General features: G+C 44.0%; 2 protein-coding genes across 3 annotated transcripts; one reads left to right on the forward strand and one right to left on the reverse strand.

Annotated features, from left to right (window-relative positions):
• Positions 1 to 533: 533 nt before the first annotated feature.
• On the reverse strand, positions 534 to 26,547 carry ALKBH7 (alkB homolog 7). 2 transcript variants are annotated; one of them, XM_030196923.1, is made up of 5 exons: positions 26,252 to 26,547; positions 16,884 to 17,057; positions 16,477 to 16,601; positions 15,833 to 15,988; positions 534 to 1,811 (listed from the first exon to the last, which is right to left on the reverse strand). In XM_030196923.1, the coding sequence occupies exons 1-4, from the start codon at positions 26,498 to 26,500 to the stop codon at positions 15,838 to 15,840; spliced, it is 699 nt and encodes a 232-aa protein (XP_030052783.1). In that variant the 5' UTR covers positions 26,501 to 26,547; the 3' UTR covers positions 534 to 1,811; positions 15,833 to 15,837. The 2 variants fall into 2 exon arrangements, with proteins under 2 accessions (XP_030052783.1, XP_030052784.1); XM_030196924.1 differs by lacking the exon at positions 534 to 1,811 and adding an exon at positions 9,023 to 9,356.
• Positions 7,513 to 15,086, forward strand: PSPN (persephin). The gene is made up of 2 exons (XM_030196925.1): positions 7,513 to 7,623; positions 12,894 to 15,086. The coding sequence occupies exons 1-2, from the start codon at positions 7,581 to 7,583 to the stop codon at positions 13,334 to 13,336; spliced, it is 486 nt and encodes a 161-aa protein (XP_030052785.1). The 5' UTR covers positions 7,513 to 7,580; the 3' UTR covers positions 13,337 to 15,086.
• Positions 26,548 to 27,247: the final 700 nt, after the last annotated feature.

Below are 27,247 nucleotides of genomic sequence, written 5' to 3' on the forward strand. Positions count from 1 at the left end.
TAACCAGCCTTATTGAAGCTTTCTTCATTGGGATCTGCTATGTATCTTCTGAAAGATGGCTTTAATGGTAACTTTGAAGTCCAGTACTTTTGAGCTTGGTATGTTCAAACCATATACAGTATGATGCTCTCTGCCGCCCAGGTGGTCATCTACCTGGACATCAGACGAACTAGATCCTTTATGGGTTCCACAACCAGCTTCCTGAGTAGAGATCCTTGAAAGGCATCCACGATCGCTGCTTCTTTCAGATTGTGCAGATGGTAGTAGGTTGGACTGGAGTATTCCAATGTCGTCTCCCTTTCCCAACTTTTGAATATCTATGTCATCTCTTATCTAGTGCCTCCATCTGTTTCAAAGAGAGCCTACATACCTTCCTCCTCCCCCCCACTGCATTTCAGCCACTTTCATATCATTTTTGATATGAACTAGTGTGGTTCCTGTGCGAGCCCACTTTAAAGGTAATAGATAAACCAAAAGAAAAGAAGACAGTAGTAGTTTTTTTTTTAATTGTACTAACTTGGGTTTGGATGGCAGAACCTGAAGAAGCTTAACGTATTTAAGTTAGGAAAATAAGGGAATGCTCTGGATGGCAGAACCTGAAGAAGCTTGTTAGAAAACGTAGTTGTTAGGAAAATAAGGGAATATTTCTTTTTTTTTTTCCTTGGAATTTCTTTTGGTTTACGTAGTTTTATTTGTATTTGCTTTAAATGAATGGTATAAAGTAGCAATAAAACATATGACATAGCAGAAACATCTGTTCGTGGCATGCAGGAGTAGCAGTGGAACTGGGTCACACCTTACTCTGTGTCTGTAAAGCTCTTAAGCAAGTCAAATTGTGCCACAAAGAAATGGAAAGACTGGGAACCAGGACCCAAACCAGGGACACCTCAGCCAGTGCCAGGGTTGGCTCTGGAGGTGACCCGGCAACTGGAAGTGACTAGCTTAGTTGAGAAACCTTTTTGACAGAACGCAATGCTGGTGATAGGAGTCTGTTTTGGTGAGAAATAGAGGACACTCATATCCAGTAAATTAAAGAAGCCAGGCCCCTATCTCAATACGCGTGCGCTTCATAAACAAGTACCATGAATAATGTTATTCTTACAAAAGACAGGAAAGCCCAAACGCCCACATCATATCGCTGATGATTGATGTACGGTAAACATTCCAGTCTGCCCGTCTTCCTCTGGAATGGCCTTGAATTCCACACATCTTTGTAGCTTTCCTGACATGCCTCTTGAGTTAGCCCTGGTATGCGTTGCGGGAGCTGGAGAGCTTGAAGGGGGAGAGACAGATGCAGACATCCAGCCTTCAGATTCTGCAGCTAAAAATAGCAGACCATCACAGCAGGGAGTAACAACGGAGGGGAGGTGATGCTATGATGGGAAAACCAACTATCTGTTGATTGACTGCATGGCCAAGTCTTTCAGCTCCTGAAAGAACTGGTGATAGATGCAGTATTAATTTTTTTCTTTAAAAAAAAAAAAAGAGGGGTTTCAATCAGACTGGGGGCAATAGTGGCCTCCAGCAGCAATGGGGTGAAAGAAATGAGACATATGGTTTCCTCAGCAGTATGTCTCCTGGACATGCAGTGTTAATCCACACACTTCTTTCCACAGCCCTCCACCCTTTTCAGTCTCTCCGACACCATCGGCAGAAAAAGGCCAGACCTCTGCTAATTCTAGGAAAAGTCAAGAGTCTGCACACGGGAAGCAAAGGAAAAAACAGGACTGGTGCAAGTCATCATAAAGTGATACCGTGAATGGAAGTGGGTCTGTACATACGGGTGTTCAACTCAGCACATATTACCATGTCTGTAAAAAGGAAAAGAAAAAGGCAGGGTTATGGGCACAAATGGCCAGGCCATATTTAGATTTCACACCCCTATTATTCATAACAAAATATTACAAAAAAGAAAACATCTACAGCAACAACTCAACAAAACATACCAAAAGCCAAATCAGCACCTACATAAGGGCCATCGGCTGCCTAGGTCACTGTTTAGCCTGTGCCAACAAGTGCTGCTTCAACAGTATCTTAATCCTGAAGTCTTCTGTGTCCTGAGAGGTTCTGGCAACTTCGTCAACTCTTGCAATCCAGCAACAGAAAAAATACGTCTCCTTGTCTGTTCCAAACGGAACAATTGAAAGTCCGGAACTGTTAACAAACAAGTATTGCCCGAACGAAGCAACGAACACAATCTGATAAAAACTGAGATGAATCATGATGTACACAATATGGAACCAATATCAACAACTTGTAGAGCACAGCAGGTGGTGCCCACACTGGAAGGACTGATGGCTAAAAGAAGAGCTTGGGAAGCACTGAATGTCCCACCAGTCTCTCTTCCTCTCCAACCTCACCTCATCCCCACCAATATACTCCACCTCATTTTTCTTCTCTTCCCCCTTCCCCCCACCCACAGCCCATCTCTACCACAGTCATAGGCTGTCCAGTCCCACCCTGGCCTATCCATACCACCCACACTCAAGACATGAGGACTGTGTTACTTTTGTGAAGAAGGAACATGATGTTCCTCTCCATTTCTCTTTCAATTTAAGACGACTATAGGTCGTCCTCTCCATTACAGAACTTTTTCAGACCATGGCATCACATTCTGCCAAAACACCCTCTGCTCCCTTCAGGATAAGCAGCCTAAAATATATTGTACTGTTTTGGGATCTTGCCAAGTACTTGTGACCTGGATTGACCACTGTTGGAAACAGGATGCTGGGCTTCATGGACCTTCAGTCTGTCCCAGTATGGCAATACTAATGTACTTCTATCCTGGTGACCGTAAGGCTGGAGGAGAATGGCAAAATATCAGCTATGTCCTATCCTTGACCAAGCCCAGCTACCACAGAAATCTTAACATTGTCTTTAGCTTGTCTTGTATCTTCTTGTCTCTCTATCTCCTCTCATCTCACTTCTTTCTAGTGTCAGCCCCTCATGTCAATTCTCACCCTTGACACCTGCATGTCTCTTCTCTTCCCTCCATCATGGCCTCTCTGTCCTCTTTTCCCAGTCCCACAAAGACATGCTCCACTTCTTTCAGCTCCTCTTTCCTCTGCATCTTGAGTCCCCCTCTGCCTGCTCTTCTTCCTCTCTTCTAAATGTCTCCTCCCAGCTCTCTTCCCCATCAAAACCCATGCTCTTCTCCTGAGCTCCTCTCACTTTCACAGCATGTTTCCTACTCACATTCCCAGTGGTTCCCATCACTCAGCCTCTACAGCTTTCAGATACTTCCAGCTCTTTAAAGCAACATTCTCTCTCCCAACCAATAACCCCTTTCAATTCCCTTTACCCCTTCCTAGCCCCCTATATTCTTCTCTCCACATTTCCATTGCTGGTGCCTGTCCTGATCACCCAGCATTTCTCTCTGTTACAGTTCCTTTCTGTTTCTTCTAGCCTTTTACAGCTGCATTCTCACTCCTAGGAGGTAACCCCCTTCCTATTCCTCTCCCCACAGCTCCACTTTCAGCCTGTCTCCATCACCCAGCCTCTCTTCCCATTACAGCTTACTTCTCTGTCCTTTTTACTTTATTTTCAAACCTGCCAAATCTCCTGCAGATCATCTCCTGCACTCCCACTCAGCAGCCTTCCAACTAGATGTTTTTCTAATGGTTCGGCTAGCTGCTCTCTCCTACCCCCAATACAGTCAGCATTGCTTTCTCTCCGTTTCCCCACCCTCTATCCTGAGTCTGCATTTTCTCTTTACTGTTTTACAAGGGTTCTTTTAATCTGTGACCAACTACTAGGAGTTGGCGGAATAGAAGTACTACTATATCATAGCAATGTGTACAGTATCAGGGGGTAGAAGATAAGTTTGGGCGGTTAGGACACTTTTCCTTAAACCCTCTAGCAAGACAGTCTCTCTGATACTCTCTAACCGCAGGAGCTTTAGGACAGTTTCCTTCACACTCTCTACTGTGTCCTGAAGTGTTTTCCTGGCTCAGTCTGTGCCTTTGGTTCTGGTGCAGGTTCCCTTATTTTCTTGGTATCGGCCCTGTATTAGTCACCTACAAACAATATGAATAACAGGTATAAGGGGAAGAAAAAGTCAGCTCTGAGTAACTGGCTGACTGGTGGCCCAGCAGCTAAAGAGCCTTTGATCAAATACAGGAGGTTGCGGGTTCTAGTCTAGCTTGGCCAGAGCAGGTAAGTGGTGTGGGTGGAGGGGGCAACAGATTAGAGAGACCTGCATACTGAGTATATTTGGTGAAAATAACTGCAAGGATGGGCAAGCTATTGGTCAGATAGCCTGTGCTGTCTCCAGTGTCAATGGAACTTTATATCAGAATTTATTGAGTACTTCCACAGTTGTTGCATTGGCTACAGTCAGTGATCCGACCCAGCACAGAACTTATGTTCCGATGCACAGCATGTTGAGCTCAGTAGGCCCTGGTTCTGAGCCAGAAATCTTATGATTTTTTACACAGGAAAAGGAACTTAGGAAGTGCAGCAATCGTCTGGGACTCCTCAGCCCATGTGTACCTTTCTCCCTCCTTTGGAGAACTGGACAGCCATATCCTGGCGTTATATCAATCTGGGAGAGAGAGCCATGGGACAGGAGTGGGTGACACATCTTCCTTGTCCGCTATCGTGACCAAGATGGGTGCAGCCACATGGCATGTGCCATCTGTTATTTGTACATACGTACAAACAGTGTGGGAGAGAGCCACAACTATTCAACATACAACTTCTATTGTTGGAAAAATGTTATGCAGTACAAGAGAGCAACTTCTTAGCTCTTGTGTGATAATAATTGTATTATTGTATTGTATTGTATTATTAAGCAGCCAGGGTTATGCTGCTCTTTTCTATGAAAAGTAGCCAAAATATTAGTAAAACTACCTGCTTCTCATCAATTGGGAGACTATGGGGTTTGAACCACAACCTCACTGTTACTAACCCAGCACCTAACCTCTAGGCCAGCCAGGCTTTCATACTAGGAACCTTTCAGAACTTCTACTTCCCCCTCATCTAGGCTCAGAGCTCTGCAGGATACAGAAGGACATCTGGATACAAGCTACTTCCCAGGAGCTGCTGGTGGTTCAAAGGTAAAAACCCACCTAGCAAACTTAAAATAATCAGAGGTTCACATCACATTAGTTTAAAGAAATTACAATTATTATCGTACAAGAGCTAAGAAGTTGCTCTCTTGTACTGCATAACATAACTGCTCTCCCACACTGTATGTATGTATGTATGTACAAATAACAGATGGCACATGCCATGTGGCTGCACCCATCTTGGTCATGATAGCGGACAAGGAAGATGTGTCACCCACTCCTGTCCCATGGCTCTCTCTCCCAGATTGATATAACCCCAGGATATGGCTGTCCAGTTCTCCAAAGGAGGGAGAAAGGTACACATGGGCTGAGGAGTCCCAGACGATTGCTGCACTTCCTAAGTTCCTTCCTGTGTAAAAAATCATAAGATTTCTGGCTCAGAACCAGGGCCTACTGAGCTCAACATGCTGTGCATCGGAACATAAGTTCTGTGCTGGGTCGGATCACTGACTGTAGCCAATGCAACAACTTTGGAAGTACTCAGCAAATTCTGATATAAAGTTCCATCAACACTGGAGACAGCACAGGCTATCCGACCAATAACTCGAGGATTCATCCTAAGCATTGTAGAGTTAGGCCAATGCAAAGAGAGGCTTTTTTTCATCGCACTGATGCTGTGTCACTCCCATTATAACTTCTAAAGTGTGGGTCCTAGATCAGGCAATCTTGGTGTGGAGCTAGGTAATTCAAACATTATTAAGCCATTCTAGCTTTCAAATGGTAAGTGGCAGAGGGGAATCTGCACCGTTGGGAATTTAGCCATAGGAAATACACTGGGACTCAAAACAAGGTTCCATCCAATGCTACTCTTCGTTGTATAATCCCAGCTACATTAACTACCTTGCCCACATTCTCTGGCAACAAACTGCACAACGTAATTGTGCATTGGATGGAAAGAGTGATTTGTTCTGAATGTGTTACTTGTCAGTTTCAGGAAATAGTCTCTAGTCCCAGCTCTATCTGAAGGAGCAAATATCTGTTTCACCTCACTTGTGTATTTATAATCCGTTGTCCTGACCCTTCTTCGCCATGCTGCAGAAACACGAGGGAACAGTATAGAGGGTGAAGCACTTTTGTGCACGAAAGAGGAGTGGGAGTTGGGTGTGATCGTATGTGATGACCTTAAGGTAGCCAAACCGGTAGAAAAGGCAACAGAGAAAGCTAGAAGGATGCTTGGGAGCACAGGGAGAGGAATGGCCCATAGTAAAAAGGAGGTGATGATGCCCCTCTGTAAGTCTCTGGTGAGACCTCATTTAGAAAATTGTGTACAATTCTTGAGACCTTCAAAAAGATATAAACAAGATGGAGTCGGTCCAGAGGGTGGCTACTAAAATGGTCAGTGGTCTTCATCATAAAATGTACGGGGACAGACTTAAAGATCTGAATATGAAAAGCAGGAGAGGGGAGATATGATAGAAACATTTAAATATATCTATGGTATCAATGCACAGAAGAATCTCAATTGAAAAGAAGCTCTGGAACGAGGGAGAATAGGATGAAGGTGAAAGAGGACAGACTCAGGACTAATATAAGGAAATATTTCTTTATGAAAAGGGTGATGGTGTGGAGCAGCCTCTCAGTAGAGGTGGTGGAGATAAAGACTATGTGAATTCATGGGACAAGGGAGAGGAAGGGATAGTAGATGGTACAGATAGGTTGACTTGATAGGTCATATGGTCTTTTATCTGCTGTCATTTTCTGTGTTACAACTGGAGAAGAGAGAAGCAAAGAGATACTGTGAACCCTCCCCAGACACTGCCAGGTAAGCACAGAGTGAACAGGCAGACTCCAGCCATTGAATGAATGGTCCTTTTGCCAGCCAGATCACTTTGTTCCAAAATAGTCTAATTTCCATCACTCCATAATTTATACAGGAAGGCTTCGCCTTTTTTTTTTTTTTTTTGTTCAAAGGCATTTCAACAGCAGACCTGTATGTAATCATTCAGGCAATTCCATCAGAAGATTCCTGGCTTACAGACAGCTTAACCCTTTCTAAACCGTAAACTAGTAACATCAGTGGAAGGTAAAATTTTCTTTCTGGCCGTTCCATGTCTGGTCAGTGACTGAAGGAGTGAAGGATGTCACCTCTCAGTGTCCTACCTTAGCCACACTCTGCAGCAGCTGCTGCTTCTCCTTAGTGTGCTCATCTGAGATGGAGAATGGGGCAGACTCCAGAGTTTCTCTCCCAGCTCCTTTCCAGAAGACCTTTCCAGCCTCAGGGAAGGGATGTCCACAGCACCTATGCCAGGTGCCCCAAGCCCAGAGCCAGCAGGCCCGCTACTGACCCTGAAGGGTGGGATTCTGGACAGCAGATCTCCAATCCTGGCATGGAAGAGGTTAAGTCCACTCTCCATCCATCTCGTGCAGGGGTATAAAATCAGGAAAGCCAGCTCCTTCCTTTCACTTGTTGTGAAGATGGAACCACAGTGCCTCCTCCTGAGGATCCAGACTCTGAGTCTTCTCCTCTTCCTACTGGTCAGACTGGTAGAGTCCCATCCTAGGACTGGAGAGATGCAGCCTGCAAGCATTGCCCATTTGCTGCACACCCTGCTAGGTAAGACAAATTTTCACTTGTGTCATTGGTATGGCAGATGTGCAACCCCACATGAGCAGGAATCATGTCCCAGACTGTGGGAGCTAACCCCTGCAATATTATGTATATGGCTGTTCTCCAGAGGTGATCATGCATCTGTACAGGTTTTTAGCAAGAGCTCAGCTGGACTACAGCAGTTCAGTTCTAGAGACCTGAGAAAAGTTACCAAAACGAGGTAGAGTCTGTACCAAAAGCCATACAGCACGCGACTTAAGGAGCTGAGGATGTCTACCTTAGTAGAAAGGAGAGGAGAGAAAACATTCAGGTAGAAGAGCTGACGGTACACAACATGGGCCTCACTGCCATCAGCTTCTCTGTTTCCAGAGCAATGAAAAAGTTGTCTTAGACGAGGTCACCATGCTACGAGGCTCCAGGGAAATAAAAATAGGAAAGATTTCATTCTAGAAAAGGTGGTGCAAGTGTAAAATAGCTTTCCCAGGGAAGTGTGTGTGTGTGTGGGAGGGAACAAGAACCATACTAAGTTCAGGAAGGTCTCAGGCTAAGCACAAAGGTTCCTATACCTTGAAGGGAAACCAGGGTTACTAACTTGTAACAGAGGTTCAACCCATGTGTGTGGCGGCTAACGTCCTGCTTGTCCATGGAGAAATTCCTGAGTGATGTAGAAGGGGTAGAAATGAATCGATTTTTCACTCTTTCAAAAAGTATGAAGACCAGGGGATACTCAATGAAATTACATGGAAATACTTTTAAAACATATAGGAGGAAATACATTTTTTCTCTTTAAGAACAGTTAAGCGCTGGAACACTTTTGCCGGAGGATATGGTAACGACGGTTAGCCTATCTGGGTTTAAAAAAGGTTTAGACAAGTTCCTGGAGCCACAGTCCATACTCTGTTATTGAGATGGAAATAGGGGAAGCCACTGCTTGCCCTAGGATTGGTAGCACGGAATGTTGCTACTCTTTGGGATTCTGCATGGTATGTTGCTACTCTTTGGGGTTCTATGTGGAATGTTGCTACTCTTTGGGGTTCTGCCAGGTACTTGTGACCTGGATTGGCCACTGTTAGAAGCAGGATACTGGGCAAGATGGACCATTGGTCTGACCCAGTATGGCTATTCCCATGTTTTTATGTTGCCATATTGTGTGCAAGTGGAATATTTCTGGAGGCACTTCTGTGCAGTCAGTGCCAGGCAGGTGGGGATTCTCTACGCTCTTATTCCTGTCTTGGGATTTTTCATTCTTAGCTTTTGTTTAAATGCACTAATTGTTTTTCACTCACAGAACTGACTGAACTGCCAAGGATACAAGAATGCAGAGCTAGGAAGAAAATGAAAAGTGCATTTGTTTTTCCAAATAAAATGTATTTATTTATATTGATTTAAAGAGATTCATCCAAGGCAGGGTCTAAGAACTGAAATAAGGCAGAACAGCAGGGATGCCCTTGAAGTCATGGCTCTCTCTGCTTATAGGTGATACATGGATGTTTTTCATGCTAATCACATTGTGTGGCAGAGGAACAAGGCACAGCGGAGAACGAGTGACAGGTTAGGTAAAAAAAAACCCCATGCATTTATTTTCCCTTCTGGTTTCTAAGAATTCTAAACTGAGGAAGCTTGGGCTCTTTTCTCCTTATTCAAACTTATGAAAAAGGCTGAGGTGGTGCATCCATAATGACCTTTACTTCTCACTCTCCTGGGGTGCTCACTTCTGATGTGTTATGTCATTCCAGGATCTACAAGGGAAAGGGAAATGGGATTTGATATACCACATTTCTGAGGTTTTTGCAACTACATTCAAAGCAGTTTACATATATTCAGGTACTTATTTTGTACCAGGGGCAATGGAGGGTTAAGTGACTTGCCCAGAGTCACAAGGAGCTGCAATGGGAATCGAACTCAGTTCTCCAGGATCAAAGTCCACTGTACTAACCACTAGGCTACTCCTCCACTCCATTCTATTTGCTTTCTGAATGGGGGAGAGGACATTGATGTGTAAACCTGAAGCTAGTGACTTTAGAAACACTGCCTAAACCTGGTGGTGCAGAAAGTCAACCCATCTAGAAAGCATGCCCATTAGAGGGATTCCAAGGGGATACAAGGGACCAAACAGTCTAAATTGGAGACTCCAGGCTGATGTACAGAATGATAAAAGTGTACAATAATAAGACAAGTCAGAAATGAAGTATCCCCATTCCCACCCTCACCAGTGGCAGGAATGAACAGCGAGACAAACCTTCATCTCCACATTAAACACCTGCTTTGAATGAAAATTTTAATGTGAATGAAAGTATACAAACTTGCACCCTGTGCTCCAGCTCTGAATAAAAACAGCCAGCCAGCGGAGTTCAGATCCTAACAGCAGAGAGCTTTCAGATCTCTGTAATATGAATAGGCAGAAAGATGCAGCCTGGAATCCCTCTAATGGGCATGCTTTCTAGATGGGTTGACTTTATGCACCATCAGGTTTAGGCAGTGTTTCTAAAGTCACTAGCTTCAGGTTTACACATCAATGTCCTCTCCCCCATTCAGAAAGCAAATAGAATGTTAGGCATTATTACAAAAATAAAAATAAAAACGAGGATGCCTTTGTATCGCTCCACGGTGCGACCGCACCTTGAATACTGTGTGCAATTCTGGTCACAGCATCTCAAAAAAGAAATAGTGGAATTAGAAAAGGTACACAGAAGTTGCAATGAAAATAATAAAGGGGATGGGACGACTTCCCTAAGAAGAAAGGCTGAAATGGCTTGGGCTCTTCAGCTTGGAGAAAAGACTGCTAAGGGGAGATATGATAGAGGTCTATAAAATACTGAGTGGAGTTGAACGCGTAGACGTGAATCGCTTGTTTACTCTTTCCAAAAATACTAGGACTAGGGGGCACACAATGAAGCTACAAAGTAGTAAATTTAAAACGAATCGGAGAAAATATTTCTTCACTCAACATGTAATTAAACTCTGGAATTCATTGCCAGAGAATATGGTAAAAGCAGTTAGCTTAGCGGGTTTAAAAAAAGGTTTGGATAGCTTCCTAAAAGAAAAGGCCATAAGCCATGAATAAAATGGACTTGGGGAAAATCCACTGCTTATTTCTAGGATACTGCCAAACCACTTTGGCCCAACTCTGCTCTCTATTACAAATAGTCCAAACTGATACAAAATAGCAGAGAATGTTTAACGAGTAAGCTTTATAAATTGACTATGTGAAGTAGAGTCTCATATGACCAACACGGCTGTTTTCATTTCACTCCACGGTGAATCTGTACTCATGTCTGTTTTTTAATCATAGACTCGTCCCCCACCTACCTATATCTCTTTCACCTAATTCGGGAATATATATATATATATATATATATAATTATAGCTGCTTAGTTACTTTCATAATGACTTATTAAGCACACGACACTTATCTGTGCAGATTGGTGAGCTCTTACACCCCGACAGGTGCCTGTTTCGCTCTGCTTTGTCAAGGGGGAGTATCATCATATCAGCTTACTGACTGCAGAGACGACACACATAGACACTGTATTGTACTGTTTTGGGATTTTGCCAGGTACTTGTGTCCTGGATTGGCCCCTGATGCAAACAGGATATTGGGCTGGATTGACCTTCGGTCTGTCTCAGTATGGCAACACTTACTACTACTACTACTTAGCATTTCTATAGCGCTACTAGACGTACGCAGCGCTGTACACTTGAACATGAAGAGACAGTCCCTGCTCGAAAGAGCTTACAATCTAATTAGGACAGACAAACAGGACAAATAAGAGATAAGGGAATTACTGAGGTGGGGATGATAAAATAAGGGAAATGGGACTTGATATACAGCCTTTCTGAGGTTTTTTGCAACTACATTCAAAGTTGTTTACATATATTCAGGGACTTATTTTGTACCAGGGGCAATGGAGGGTTAAGTGACTTGCCCAGAGTCACAAGGAGCTGCAGTGGGAATTGAACTCAGTTCCCCAGGATCAAAGTCCACTGCACTAACCACTAAGCTACTCCTCCACTCCATAAGGGTACTGAACAATTAAGGGTTAGGAGTTAAAAGCAGCATAAAAAAAATGGGCTTTTAGCCTAGATTTGAAGACGGCCAGAGATGGAGCTTGACGTACCGGCTCAGGAAGTCTAGTCCAGGCATATGGTGCAGCAGATAAAAGGAACGGAGTCTGGAGTTAGCGGTGGAGAAGGGTGCAGATGAGAGAGATTTACCCAGTGAACTCAGTTCCCAGGGAGGAGTGTAGGTAGAGATGAGAGTGGAGAGGTGCTGAGGAGCTGCAGAGTGAATGCACTTATAAGTCAATAAGAGGAGTTTGAACTGTATGCGGAAACAGGACGCCAATGAAGTGACGAGGAGAGGGCTAACATGAGCATAGTGACACTGGTGGAATATAAGTCATGCAACAGAATTTTGAACAGATTGAAGAGGAGAGATGGCTAAGTGGGAGACCTGTGAGAAGCAAGTTGCAATAGGTGATAAGAGTGTGGATAAGGGTTCTTGTAGTGTGCTCAGAAAGGAAAGGGCAAATTTTGGTGATATTATAGAGAAAGAAATGACAGGTTTTAGCAGTCTGCTGAATATGTGCAGAGAAGGAGAGAGAGGAGTTGAAGATGACCCCAAGGTTACGAGCTGATGAGACAGGGAGGATGAGAGTGTTATCCACAGAAATAGAGAATGGGGGAAGATGAGACAGGAAAGATGAGAGACATTTTTGTTCCCCTGATGACTTTTAGAATTCTAAATTGTAGTGGGTTGACCATGGCTGGTTATTTTTATTTTTTTAAGGGAAACGGGGTGGGGATTTGATATACCGCCTTTTTGTGGTTACAGTCAAAGCTGTTTGCATACTTTATACAGGTACTTATTTTGTACCTGGGGCAATGGAGGGTTAAGTGACTTGCCCAGAGACACAAGAAGCTACAATGGGAATTGAACGCAATTCCCCAGGTTCTCAGGCTGCTGTACTTATCCACTCTACTACTTGTTGTTTTGTTTTTTTCCTGTTTCTTTTCTATAACTTTTATCTTTTTGTTTCCTACTGTTATTGTTTTATATGCTTGTGAACCATTTTGATAAATCTATTTTGATCAGGAAAAGGGTAAATAAGTGCAAATGAATAAATAAAATGCTTAATGGATTCTGTTCCTGGCTCTCTCATTGTGGGAAGAATGTACATGTATTTATATGTTCCAATTGATTTGCCCATGTGAAAACCATTCACTGACTGCCTCTTACATACTGAAAAGAACCTTTTCTGCTTCATCCATTTCAGATCAGCACATTCAGGGAAGGCCCCCTGTGTCACCGATGGGCCTAGGAGCTGAGGAATGGAGCAGTGGCAGTGCTGTGGCCAGAAGCCGAAGGAGAAGGAGAGTATTGTCTGGGATCCGATCCCGGGACAAGGCGGAAGAGCGCGAGTGTCGACTGAAAAGCCTGCAGCTACGGGTCAAAGACCTAGGGCTGGGTTACGACTCTGAGGAGATCATCCTATTCAAGTACTGCAGCGGTAGCTGTCCTAAGGCCCGCACCAACCACGACCTGACCCTCTCATTGCTCCTCCAAAAGAGTGACATCCCTGCTCTCATTGAGGAAAAGATCTTCAGCGACCCCTGCTGCCGGCCCACCCATTACGAGGATGTGGCCTTTCTAGACGACAATAACCAGTGGCACAAGGTAGAGAAACTCTCTGCCTCTGCCTGCAGCTGTGTAGGCTGATGAGAGGGAGCTGACTATGGCAGATACACATGGCTGCTGGAGCACCAGTGACCACAGGACAGGAAGCTTTTCCTGATGCCACACTCTCTGCACATGGAAGAAGGTGAGAGACTGGTCACTCCTAGAGCCCAGATGCAAGCATCAACTAGACACCTGGGAACAAACACCTCTTGACCAACCCCACTTTCCCCTAGGCTGTCTGGACTGTGTATGTGTAATGTATTATTGCTTAATGACTATACTGGGGACAGGGAGCTCCAATAACCTGGTGCTGCAAACAGGTCTGCTAGTCAGAATAACCACAGGGAATATTCAGTACATATATCCAGGTCTTTGAGCTGGTTACGTGCAAACAGTTCTCAATCTGTCTGACTTTTGAAGCAGCCACCCCTTTCTAAGGATTTCTGATTATAATCAATCTCCCACCCCCTTCCCAATATAAAATACGCTGGCTCTGGACAATATCTCCTCTCTCATAAACACTTTCTGCTATCAGATCAGAGAGCCAGAAAGATAGGCTGAACCCTTCCAAATGCACAGACAGCTATGTTAACAGAGATACCTGTTACACTGTGCTGGCATTCTAGTATTCAAGTGCACTGCACAAAATAAGTCACACTATATCCAGTTCCCGGATTCACTGAGCTTACGGTGCAAGCAGCAGATCACACAGTGAGACTAGAAGTGAAGTCTGCAGGTGTCAGGGTTTGCTTATAGTCCAGGGAATGCCCCGTGATGCTCTCACAAACAGACTCGAGCACAGAGTGAAGAAATTAAGAGGATTCCATAATGCCTGTGCAACCCTAGGTGCAGGTTTAGAAGAGGTGTGCCAAGCAAATTGGCTGGCACTGCAGCCCAGGCCTGTATGGGCAACTATGAGGTGTGACATACAAAAGTCATTCCTTACAGCCGGAGGAGGCTGCAAGGGTGAAAGGGAGTGCTGTCTACCCAGCTGTACAGAATGATTCCTCATCTCAGAACACAAACTCACTAAAAGGGCCATTCAAAATTCTGATGTAAAATCTCTCCTCTTCCCTCACTTCCTGATCAGTGGCACTGCTGTGTCATGCACAGGGAAAAGGAGATATTTCTCTAGAAGATAAGAGGGTAAAGAAAGGTTTCCAAGCACTGGGCTGAATTAAGAGCTTAAAGAAGTACCAGGAAGACCTCGAGTTTGCGAGAGAGAGAGAGAGAGAAATGTGTCTTCCACCATGCAAACGGAGCAGAGGTGTATTAAGGAACTTTATTACACGATTGTGCTTTGGAACATTTCTGCTCTAATACGGGTATTTGTGCTGGGACTAGCAGACAACCCCGATGCTGGAGCTTTGTATTATAAAAAGATATTTATAGAAGTCTAAATTATTTAATTTATTAGTGCTCTCTCTTGCTGTTGCCTGCTTCTCATATTCTGTATCTAATTTATTTCTGTTTCTGTTGTATAGATTGGGGGTTTTCTCTTGATTCCATGAGGATTAGAAATGTACATTTGTTGTTGAGAGCAATAAAGTAACATGGACTGTGCCAATGACTGATGTGAACAGAGCAGCAGGAACTGGTGAAAGCTTTGCTCTCAGCTCTCTGTGGCTGGTAACGCCCTGTGTGTCAACCATCTGAACACGGGGTGGGGAAATAGCAGAGATGAGCTGGGGAGAGGAGGAGGTAGTATTCCTTCATTAGAGGTCTGAACAGAGAGCAACAGACCTCTATTCTCATCACAGGAACACAAAGATCCCTGAAACTCAGGCTCCATCACTTCCTGGTTCCACCAAACCCTAACCCACATCCTGCAAGAATCCAGAGTAAGGTGAAAATCTTCCTAAAGTGACAGGGCCTGCACCAGGAATATCTTCATCAGCCTTAGGAAGAATAGAAACCCAAAGTCTGGGCAGCTCTGATACTGTTTATTCACTACACATAAGGTTTTACACTGGGCAGATCTGCATTCTGAGTAGGAGCTTTGAAGAACTGGACACAAAAGGTCATAATGAGTCCAGTTTGCACCTCACAGCCACCCCTTCTCTGCACAGTTATATGTCCCTGAGACTGCAAAGGTCACACATCCCACAGCCACCTCTTCTCTCCATACTCACGTGTCTGTGAAGTTTCAAAGGTGATAGTGCGTCCAAGTCCACACCTCAAAGCCACCCCTTCTCCCCAAACTCAAGTGGCCCTGAGGCTATAAAGGTTCAACTTGTCCAGCCACCCCTTCTCTCTCTATTCAAATGACTGGAGGCTGCAAAGGTCACAATATGTTCAGTCCACCCCTTTTCCCTATATAAAGATCACAGTGTCTCCATGCTGCAGGACACCCCAGTCATCCCCGTCCTGAAGCTGCAAAGACTGCAGTGTGTCCAGACTGTACCACTCCCCCCCCCCCCCCGCATACTGTCCAATCTAGTGCAATCAGCCATGTGTAGCCAAGAGTTAGCCCAGCTAGGTGGTTTCTCACCAACCCAAGGAGGGGCTGGGAAAGGAATTCAGGTTTTTCTGCACCTCAGTCAAGGCAGTGACCTCTGTGCTGGATCTGCAGAATCTGGAAGATTACGGCAGATGACAGAAATTCGGCGGTCTCGGGAAACCTGCTGCCCATTAAAGAATGAGTCCTCATCTCGCAAGATCTGGTGAGTGAATTCGTAGCGCGCTCTCCCTCTGCATGGAAAAAAAAACTGGATTAGCACTGCAGACTCTAGAGCACCAAGGGAACACAAACCACAACAGTTTAGTTTTTTAATACATACCCATCATAATAACATGACAGAGTGGTTTAGGAGCCTCTAACAAAAAGCCTGAGCTCTACTTTCACCTAATAATTTAGTCTTCAAAAGATGCATTTGAGGGCAAACTTTAGTTACTAGATTCTTGGTGTATTTGGCCCGTGTAAGAATAACCCAAAGATGTACTATGCGCTTTTGAGTTCACTTTGTTTTTTTCTTCAAATGTGTTTAGCAAGGGAACTGTCAGTCCGATATTTAAAGAGGCTTTTGAAACTGAGCATGGGAATTGAGAACTAAAAGCAGGAAACACAGGTCCTGAAAGAGGAGCACACAGAGCCCTGTTACAGAACTTAATGCCATTTACACAGTCCAAGTGATAACAAACTGCTCTCACTTAAGACACATTTATGGTAAACATATTACCTGAGGATGTATAGGCAACGTCGCTCCAGCAAAAGGTCAACCCAATCCTCCTGGTTCTCCTCACTCACCAGTCGCATCACACTGGAGGAGAGAAGGCACAGGCCGGCAATGGTGCTGCCACAGAACTAGCAAGGGGAAGGAAGAATGTAATTCAGCATTTCATGGCTTACACAGCTGCCTCTCTCTTTCCCTGCATTTCTTCCCAGCAAGTCTCAGTACACAGCAATTGCAGGGCATGAATCAATACGTCTTTTGAACTACCTGCTCTATAGATACTGTGCAACTAAGAACTACTTCGCTTGAATAGTGCATGAGCTAGCATTAGGCGAAATGTCACCATTAATGTAAAATGTGAGGAATGAATCATAGAACCTTCACAGCTAAGTGCAACAACTTCTGCTTCTTACCTTAATGCTGTCAATGTGAGGTTTAATGTAGCCACTCTTCTCCAGATCCAGAACATGGACCAAGGAGAGCTGGGGTACCCCAGGAGGAAATGCTGCATCCCGAACACGCTGCAGAATCTCCGAGCTCTCTTTTGTCCAGCGCAGCTTCTCTGTTTCTCGGAAGCCATGGATTGCCTGAACAACAGCAAATATATTATAATACAGAGGTACAGCACAGGAGACCCAGATTACAATCCCATCACTTCCACGAGTGTTTACCTTTATTTGGGACTTTCTATACTGTTTATTGTTACAGTAACAGCGAGGACCTTATGAGACTGGGACTCTGGGCGTCTAAATGGCAGATGATGTTTAATGTGAACAAGTGTAAAGGGATGCATGTGGGAAAGAGGAACCCGGATTATAGCTACGTCATGCAAGGTTCCACGTTAGGAGTCACGGACCAAGAAAGGGATCTAGGTGTCATCGTTGATGATACGTTGAAACCTGCTCAGTGTGCTGTGGCAGCTAAGAAGGCAAATAGAATGTTAGGTATTATTAGGAAAGGAATGGAAAACAAAAAATGATGATGTTATAATGCCTTTGTATTGCTCCATGGTGTGACCACACCTCGAATATTGTGTTCAATTACTACTACTTAACATTTCTAGAGCGCTACTAGGGTTACGCAGCGCTGTACAGTTTCAATTCTGGTCGCCGCATCTCAAAAAGATATAGTGGAATTAGAAAAGGTACAGAGAAGGGCGACGAAAATGATAAAGGGGATGGGACAACTTCCCTATGAGGAAAGGCTAAAGTGGCTAGGGCTCTTCAGCATGGAGAAAAGGCAGCTGAGGGGAGATATGATAGAGGTCTATAAAATAATGAGTGGAGTTAAACGGATAGATGTGAAGCATCTGTTTACGCTTTCCATAAATACTAGGACTAGGGGGCATGCAATGAAGCTACAATGTAGTAAATTTAAAACGAATCGGAGAAAATTTTTCTTCACTCAACGTGTAATTAAACTCTGGAATTCATTGCCAGAGAATGTGGTAACTAAAAACAGTGGTTAGCTTAGCGGAGTTTAAAAAAAGGTTTGGATGGCTTCCTAAAGGAAAAGTCCATAGACCATTATTAACTGGACTTGGGGAAAATCCACTATTTCTGGGATAAACAGTATAAAATGTTTTGTACTTTTTTGGGATTTTGCCAGGTACTTGTGACCTGGATTGGCCACTGTTGGAAACAGGATGCTGGGCTTGATGGACCTTCGGTCTTTCCCAGTATGGCAATTCTTACGTACTTATGAGGTAGTTTACATCTAAATACTACTACTACTATTAACATTTCTAGAGCGCTACAAAGTGTACGCAGCGCTGTACAAACACAGAAGAAAGACAGTCCCTGCTCAAAGAGCTTACAATCTATTAGACAAAAAGTAAAGCATTTAAATTTAAAATATTTAAGCAGTCAAGCACAAGAGAACAGTCACAGAAGGACTGAAGATGTTGAAGGGTGGTCAGTGTGATTAGGTGTAACTCTGGTTGGAGTAGTGGGAGAAGGTGCTAGAAGAATAGAAATGGGTGAGGTAAAAGTAATGAGTGGGTTGATAGGGAGGTTATATAAGACATGTCACTCTAGGGGTGGGTGGGACTAAGTCTAAAGCAGGAAAAGGTATTCTCTGCAGCCTATCTGTGAGATGGAAAATGCTCTCTGAAGCTGCTGCTATAATCTACTATCACCAAAAACAGAGCAATATCAGAAAGAAAGAAAGAAAGAAAGAAAGAAAGAAAGAAAGAAAGAAAGAAAGAAAGAAAGAAAGAAAAGAAAAGAAAAGACAGAGCTGCAGCTTCTACTGTGCTGTGATAATATGAAAGTACAACATTCTGGTATCCAGGGGGTAAGTGTGGGGTCTGCCACTGAAGCAAACAGCCAAGGGTTTCAACAAACTCTGCTGCCAGTAACCCTTGTGTTCTGAGGGTGAGGAGTCTGCTGCAGGAGCCTCATAACCATGGTATTAGGAGTAATCCCAATATTCAAGAAGTTGGGAGGTCCTACCACTGGTATTCATGAGGTGAAATTAATTTTTGAAGACTTGTAACAATGGTGTTTAGGTGGGAAAGTAGGGATCTTATTGACCATGACCAGGTCAACCAGGTGAGCAGTTGTTTCTGGGGGGATGAGGAGGGACAACAGCAATGAGCAGTTTCAGTTAAAGTAAAATCTAGGTCATAGCAGTTGCACAAACTTGAAAAAGCATCAGTGTATAACATTACATATAAGAAGTCTAGGCACTTTCTTATAGCACATTTACCTGGGAAAATGGCTGATAGAAATTGCCCTCATAGCTTTGCATACATGTCTTAATATTGCATTTGTATCCCACATTCCCCCACCTATTTGCTAATATTATTTAGCCAACTAACATAATGGACTTCAAAAGAGGTTTGACCAAGTTCCTGGAGAAGAAATTATTAGCCAGGTAGTCCGGGAATAGGCATTGTTCATCCCTGGAAATGAGCTACGAGGAATGTATTTTCTCTTTGCTTGTATTATGAATGATGTCTTGTAAACCTTTGAAAAAACGAGCTTGGATGAGAAGTTCAGCAAATTTTTTGTAGATAAATACTTTTGGGAATCTGCGAGGTACATGTGACCTGGACTGGCCACTTGACAGGATGCTGGGCTTGATGGACCTTGGTCTGACTCAGTATGGTTTTTCTTCATGTTATTACATAAATGTTCTTCTTCTTCAGTACAGCTATAGTTTATTAAATTTAACAGTCCACTTTTCCTTTCAGGATATAAAAGCTGATTACAAGTTAACTAAAAACATTAAAAGAGAAAGGAAAGGAACTCCATCATATAAAGGACAGAAAAAGTAAAAGAGAGGAAAGCAAAAAGACCACAATTAAAAGCCAATAAATATAACATGTAAAAGATATTATATTATCTGATAGAAAGGGAACAGAATAGAGAGACAGAAACATGACCATCGAGCTCCACAATTACAATGCTCAAGCGACCTAATCTGTCTCAGCCAAATTATGGACAGAGGCAGAAGACTAGAAAAGCAGTGAAAGGCTGAGGTATCTGGATTCAGGTTTCTCCAGGCCCTGAGTTTTTCCTGCTGCATGTATGAACTTATAGCTCTGATTTCTGAATTTTATTCCTAATGACACTGCTTCTCAGCTGAGTTCATTCCTGGATGCACAAGACACATGGATTTTCAGGATGGCCACGATACATATATACATGAGACACATTTGCATAAATAGGGATTCAGCATACGCACGAAATACATCTACATAAGTCAGGGTTCAGCATATGCACGAAATACATCTGCATAAGTCAGGGTTCAGCATATGCACGTAATACATCAACATAAGTCAGGGTTCAGCATATGCACGAAATACATCTGCATAAGTCAGGGTTCAGGATATGCACGAAATACATCTACATGAGTCAGGATTCAGCATTTGCATGAAATACATCTGCATAAGTCAGGGTTCAGGGTTCAATATACGCATAAAATATATCTGCATAAGTCAGGGTTCAGCCTACATAAGTCACGGTTCGGCATACGCATGAAATACATTTGCATACGTCAGGGTTCAGCCTACGTATGAAATACATCTGCATAAATCAGGGTTCAGCCTATGTAAGTCAGGGTTCAGCAATACATCTACATAATTCAGGGTTCAGCATATGCACGAAACACATCTCCATAAGTCAGGGTTCAGCATATGCAGGAAATACATCTACATAATTCAGGGTTCAGCCTACATAAGACAGGGTTCATCATATGCATGAAATACATCTACATAATTCAGGGTTCAGCCTACATAAGTCAGGGTTCAGCCTACGTAAGTCAGGGTTCAGCATATGCATGAAATACATCTACATAATTCACGGTCCAGCCTACGTAAGTCAGGGTTCAGCATATGCATGCAATAGATCTGCATAAGTCAGGGTTCAGCATATGTACAAAATACATCTACATAAATCAGGGTTCAGCCTACATAAGACAGGGTTCATCATATGCATGAAATACATCTATATAATTCAGGGTTCAGCATATGCATGAAATACATCTACATAATTCACGGTCCAGCCTATGTAAGTCAGGGTTCAGCATATGCATGCAATAGATCTGCATAAGTCAGGGTTCAGCATATGTACAAAATACATCTACATAAATCAGGGTTCAGCCTACATAAGACAGGGTTCATCATATGCATGAAATACATCTACATAATTCTGGGTTTAGCCTACATAAGTCAGGGTTCAGCATATGAAGTACATGTTCAAAAATCAGGGTTCAGCATATGAACGAAATACATCTGCATAAGTCAGGGTTCAATGCATGAAACATATCTACATAATTCAGGATTTAGCCTACATAATTCAGGGTTGAGCATATGCATGAAATACATCTGAATAAGTCAGGGTTGAGCATATGCATGAAATACATCCATGCAAGTCAGGGTTCAGTATATGTACGAAATACATCTACATAAATCAGGGTTCAGCATACGCATGAAATAAATCTGCTTAAATCAGGGTTCAGCATATGTACGAAATACATCTGCATAAGTCAGGATTCAAAAACATTCAAAATACATCTACATAAATCAGGGTTCAGCCAGCATGTACAAAATACATCTATATAAATCAGGGTTTAGCCTACATAAGTTAGAGTTCAGCATATGCATGAAATACATCTGGGTCATTCCATGCCAAGTGGTCTAAACCTTCCCACCATCATGTCTCCAATTTTGTTCAAATTTTATCTGTTGCGCGAGTCAGGTGTTAAACGAAGTTTCCCAAAATTTGAGGTCTCTAACTGCAATAGTTGCAGATCTAGACTCCCTTTTTTGAAAGGTTGTCAGTCCATGAGCACGTGACATTTACCAAAATGCCATTTTTGGGGTCTAATAAAATCCAAACACATTTATAAGAATGGCTAAAAAATTCAAATCCTGTATAGTTTTTTATGCTAATTCCGATGAAATACATTTTAACATTATGGATGCAAAATCCAGTCAAACAAGTTGACTCAAAGTGTGCATCAAAATTGGTCGCGACTCATCGGAACATATTTGGACCAATATTCAGACCGCAACAACTTCCATGCAAACAAAGATACGGACTTGAAATTTTGAACAAGCATTATGCTTGTGCTGGACATAATACTGCCAGATTTGCAACTAACCAGCATCTATAACCGCCCTGCAGGATCTCTTCAAAGTTGGCACTGTCAGCGCAAATGGTAAAATGTACCAAAGTTCAAAGCCAATTATTAAAAAAGAGTTTGCCTGAATCAGCTTGTGAACAGTACTACTACTTAACATTTCTAAAGCGCTACTAGGGTTACGCAGCGCTGTACAATTTAACTTAAAAGGACATTCCCTGTTCAAAGAGCTTACAATCTAAACGACAAGTGAATAGTCAGTTCGATAGGGGCAGTCAAATTGGGGCAGTCTGGATATCCTGAAGGTAAGAGTTAGGTGCCGAAAGCAGCATTGAAGAGGTGGGCTTTAAGCAAAGACATGAAGATGGGCAGGGAGGGGGCTTGGCGTAAGGGCTCAGGAAGGTTGTTCCAGGCATAGGGTGAGGTGAGGCAGAATGAGCGGAGCCTGGAGTTGGCGGTGGTAGAGAAGGGTACTGAGAGGAGGGATTTGTCCTGTGAACGGAGGTTTTGGGCGGGAACGTAAGGGGAGATGAGGGTAGAGAGGTAGTGAGGGGCAGCAGACTGAGTGCATTTGTAGGTAAGAAGGAGAAGCTTGAATTGAATGCGGTATCGGATTGGAAGCCAGTGAAGTGACCTGAGGAGAGGGGTGATATATCGGTTCTGGCGGAATATAAGACGTGCAGCAGAGTTCTGAACATATTGAAGGGGGGATAGATGGCTAAGTGGGAGGCCGGTGAGGAGTAAGTTGCAGTAGTCAAGGCGAGAGGTAATGAGAGCGTGGAAGAGAGTTCGGGTGATGTGCTCAGAGAGGAAAGGGCGAATTTTGCTGATGTTGAAGAGGAAGAAGCGACAGGTCTTGGCTATCTGCTGGATGTGTGCAGAGAAGGAGAGGGAGGAGTCGAAGATGACTCCGAGATTGCGGGCAGATGAGACGGGGAGGATGAGGGTGTTATCAACTGAGATAGAAAGTGGAGGAAGAGGAGAAGTGGGTTTTGGTGGAAAGACGATGAGCTCGGACATGTTCAGTTTCAGGTGGCGGTTGGACATCCATGCAGCAATGTCGGTTAAGCAGGCCGATACCTTTGCTTGGGTCTCCGCAGTGATGTCTGGTGTGGAGAGATACAGCTGGGTGTCGTCAGCATAGAGATGATACTGGAAGCCATGAGATGAGATCAGGGAGCCCAGGGAAGAGGTGTAGATTGAGAAGAGAAGGGGACCAAGGACAGATCCCTGGGGAATACCAACAGATAGCGGGATGGGGGTGGAGGAAGATCCATGAGAGTGAACTCTGAAGGTGTGGTGGGAGAGATAGGAGAAGAACCAGGAGAGGACAGAGCCCTGGAACCCAAATGAGGTCAGTGTGGCAAGGAGTAAATCATGATTGACAGTGTCAAAAGTGGCGGATAGATCGAGGAGGATGAGGATGGAGTAGTGGCCTCTGGATTTGGCAAGGAACAAGTTATTACAGACTTTAGAGAGTGCTGTTTCTGTCGAGTGTAGAGGGCGAAAACCGGATTGAAGTAGATCGAGGATGGCATGAGAGGAGAGAAAATCAAGGCAGCGGCTGTGAACGGCACGCTCAAGTATTTTGGAGAGGAAGGGTAGGAGGGAGATGGGGCGGTAGTTGGAGGGACAGGTAGGGTCAAGTGATGGTTTTTTGAGGAGAGGTGTGACTACGGCGTGCTTGAAGGTGTCAGGGACAGTTGCAGTGGAGAGAGAGAGGTTGAGGATATGACAGATGGAGAGGGTGACAGTATGAGAAATGGTGTTAAGTAAGTTGGTGGGGATGGAATCAGAGGAGCAGGTGGTGCATTTCGAGGAGGAAAGAAGGCGAGCGGTTTCCTCCTCGGTGATGACAGGAAAGGAGGAGAAAGAGGCCTGGGTTGGTTGGTCAAGGGAGAGGGTTTGAAGGGTGAAGAGGAGATGGTTTGGTAGTGAACTCAAGGTTGATCTTTTGCACCTTGTCGCGGAAGTAATCGGCCAGTGATTGAGGAGAGAGCGAGGGGGGGTGGGTGGGAGCGGAGGGCACTTTGAGGAGGGAGTTAAGGGTGGCGAAGAGACGACGGGGGTTGGAGCTGAGAGAATTGGTCAATTGGGTGTAATAGTCCTGTTTGGCAAGGAATAGGGAGTGGAAGGAGGATCTGAAAGAGAAAATTGTGCTCTACAACACTGATATGTTTTTGTTTTGCAATGCCACCATTAAGTAGCCATTTACTCAGGTCAAAGTATGTTATATTTAGTACGCTTGATGCGCTAATTTTTCTTCATTTCTAGAAAATTGAGTCTTAATAGTCGCTTAAAAGTATTGATATAATTTATTCATTTGTATTTTATTCATTGATTGTCCAATCGTTTATTGTGCGCTGTTATGGTGGATTGGAAACGTTTGTGAAACGTCAGTTGAACAGAAAGATGGTTTCATAAGCTTCATGCATCCTCATGGTCCCGCTACTTCATTTTATTGGCCGGTAAGACTACTACTACTACTCTTTAGCATTTCTATAGCGCTACAAGGCGTACGCAGTGCTGCACAAACATAGAAGAAAGACGGTCCCTGCTCAAAGAGCTTACAATCTAATAGACAAAAAATAAAGTAAGCAAATCAAATCAATTAATGTGTACAGGAAGGAGGAGAGGAGGGTTGCTGGATCCCAGAACAACTTATCATTGCTGTTACTCCAGCTCCATCAGTGACATCATCTGGTCGGCAATATAGTTTTCCTGAAACCGTTCTCTTGCAGATCACTGATGCTTTCAGAATGATGAAGTAACTGAAGAAAGCAGGCTTGGGAACCAGCAGTAAAGAAACACACAATCAGGCTTGGGATCCTACAGTAAAGAAACCCACAATCAGGCTTGGGATCCTGCAGTAAAGATACCCACCCATGGCTGTTACTGCATGGCTATCGGGCGTGGCCCCTATGGCGATGGGGATGCTAGTTTCAATGTGATAACCAGTAATGGCTCAGCTATCATGGACCAACGCAATACATCGCGCACACAAAATATAACATACTTTGACCTGAGTAAATGGCTACTTAATGGTGGCATTGCAAAACAAAAACATATCAGTGTTGTAGAGCACAATTTTCTCTTTCAGATGATACTGTTCACAACCTGATTCAGGCAGACTCTTTTTTAATAATTGGCTTTGAACTTTGGTACATTTTACCATTTGCGCTGACAGTGCCAACTTTGAAGAGATCCTGCAGGGCGGTTATAGATGCTGGTTAGTTGCAAATCTGGCAGTATTATGTCCAGCACAAGCATAATGCTTGTTCAAAATTTCAAGTCCGTATCTTTGTTTGCATGGAAGTTGTTGCGGTCTGAATATTGGTCCAAATATGTTCCGATGAGTCACGAGCAATTTTGATGCACACTTTGAGTCAACTTGTTTGACTGGATTTTGCATCCATAATGTTAAAATGTATTTCATCGGAATTAGCATCAAAAACTATACAGGATTTGAATTTTTTAGCCATTCTTATAAATGTGTTTGGATTTTATTAGACCCCAAAAATGGCATTTTGGTAAATGTCGCGCGCTCATGGACTATCAACCTTTCAGAAAAGGGGGTCTAGATCTGCAACTATTGCAGTTACAGACCTCAAATTTTGGGAAACTTCGTTTAACACCTGACTCGCGCAACAGATAAAATTTGAACAAAATTGGAGAACATGATGGTGGGAATTGTTTTTTAAATTTTAGACCACTTGGCATGAAATGACCCATCTGTATAACCCAGGGTTCAGCATATGCACGAAATACATCTCCGTAAATCAGGTATCAGAATATGTACGAAATATATTTACATGTCAGGGTTCAGAATATGTACGGAATACATCTACATAAATAAGGGTTCTGCCTACTTAAGTCAGGGTTCAGCATACCTACGAAATACATGTACATAAATAAGGGTTCTACCTACTTAAGCATATGAATGAAATACATCTATGTAATTCAGGGTTTAGCTTACATAATTTAGGAATGAGCATATGCATGAAAGGTATCTACATAAGTCAGTGTTTAATATACGCGTATGCGTTGTGCGCGTGCAGGACAGAGGGCTCCAGAGAGCAGGAAGACTACAAATCCCAGAGTGCAGTTTGCGAGTCGGGCCCCGTCAGTGTCACCTTGGCCAGAGCCCCACTCCCGCGTGTTATCTTTCTAGAGGGACCCCGCGGCCACTCACCCCGTCCCAGTGCTGGCGCTCATAGCGCAGGCGGCGCAACCCGGGTTCCAGCTCGCGGCACAGCGTCTCCTCCTCCTGCCGGCTCAGGAAGCCCGGCCGTACTTCCACGTCTCCAGCCAGGCGCTGCGCGAGGACCGGGGCCGCCGCTGCCAACCAACTGCCTCCGCGCGCGGCCTGAGTTTCGGTGGCAAACTGGGAAGAGGAAAGCCGCAGCGACCGCCACCACAGGGCCCGAAACACCCGCGCCATCCGTTACCCGGGCAACAGAGCAGTGCGCACACGCGCAGTGCAGCTCGGGAACGCTGCGACAGGAAGAGCAACTTTAGTCCAAGGACTTTTACTGACAGACGGCCTGACACCAAAAACGTTGAAGCCGTTTCCGGTCCCGCCATATTAACCAGAACCAAATATACTTACAAATACATTTTGAATATAACCCTTCCCCCTTCAGAGACCCCTCACAAATTCCCCTTATAGCCCCACCCCCAGCACCTCCTAACAGTGGGAATGCAAAATAGAGAATGACAGAGGGGCCCAGATGCACAAAAGTCCTCGTTAGAACCGTTCCGTACCGAATTCCATAACTAGGGTTACCATATGGCTCCAGAAAAAGGAGGATGGATTGAGCCAGCCGGGTTTTACTTCCATTGCTTTCCATTGAAAGCAATGGAAGTAAAACCCGGAATCAGTACGGAACGGCTATGCACGAAGGATAGGGAATGCAAATGAGCTGTTCGTTGCAACTCACTTGCATTCACTAACCCTTCGTTAAAAACGTCGGTAATCAGCCCGTAAAGCATGCGCAGAGTAGCCAAGCGTTATGCTAGCTGCTCTGCGCATGCCACAAACGTAAAAGTAAAACACAACCCCCCCCCCCCCAAAAAAAACCCAAACACATCCTTTATGGACGGCCTTGCCCCCCCCCCCGCCCGCGGTCACCGCTGCTCCCCGCTCCCCCCTGCATTAAAATCCTAACTTTTTGTGCAGCCCCGGGCT

The sequence above is a fragment of the Microcaecilia unicolor genome, chromosome 3 (assembly GCF_901765095.1).
Source record: "Microcaecilia unicolor chromosome 3, aMicUni1.1, whole genome shotgun sequence".
Classification (NCBI taxonomy): Eukaryota; Metazoa; Chordata; class Amphibia; order Gymnophiona; family Siphonopidae; genus Microcaecilia; species Microcaecilia unicolor.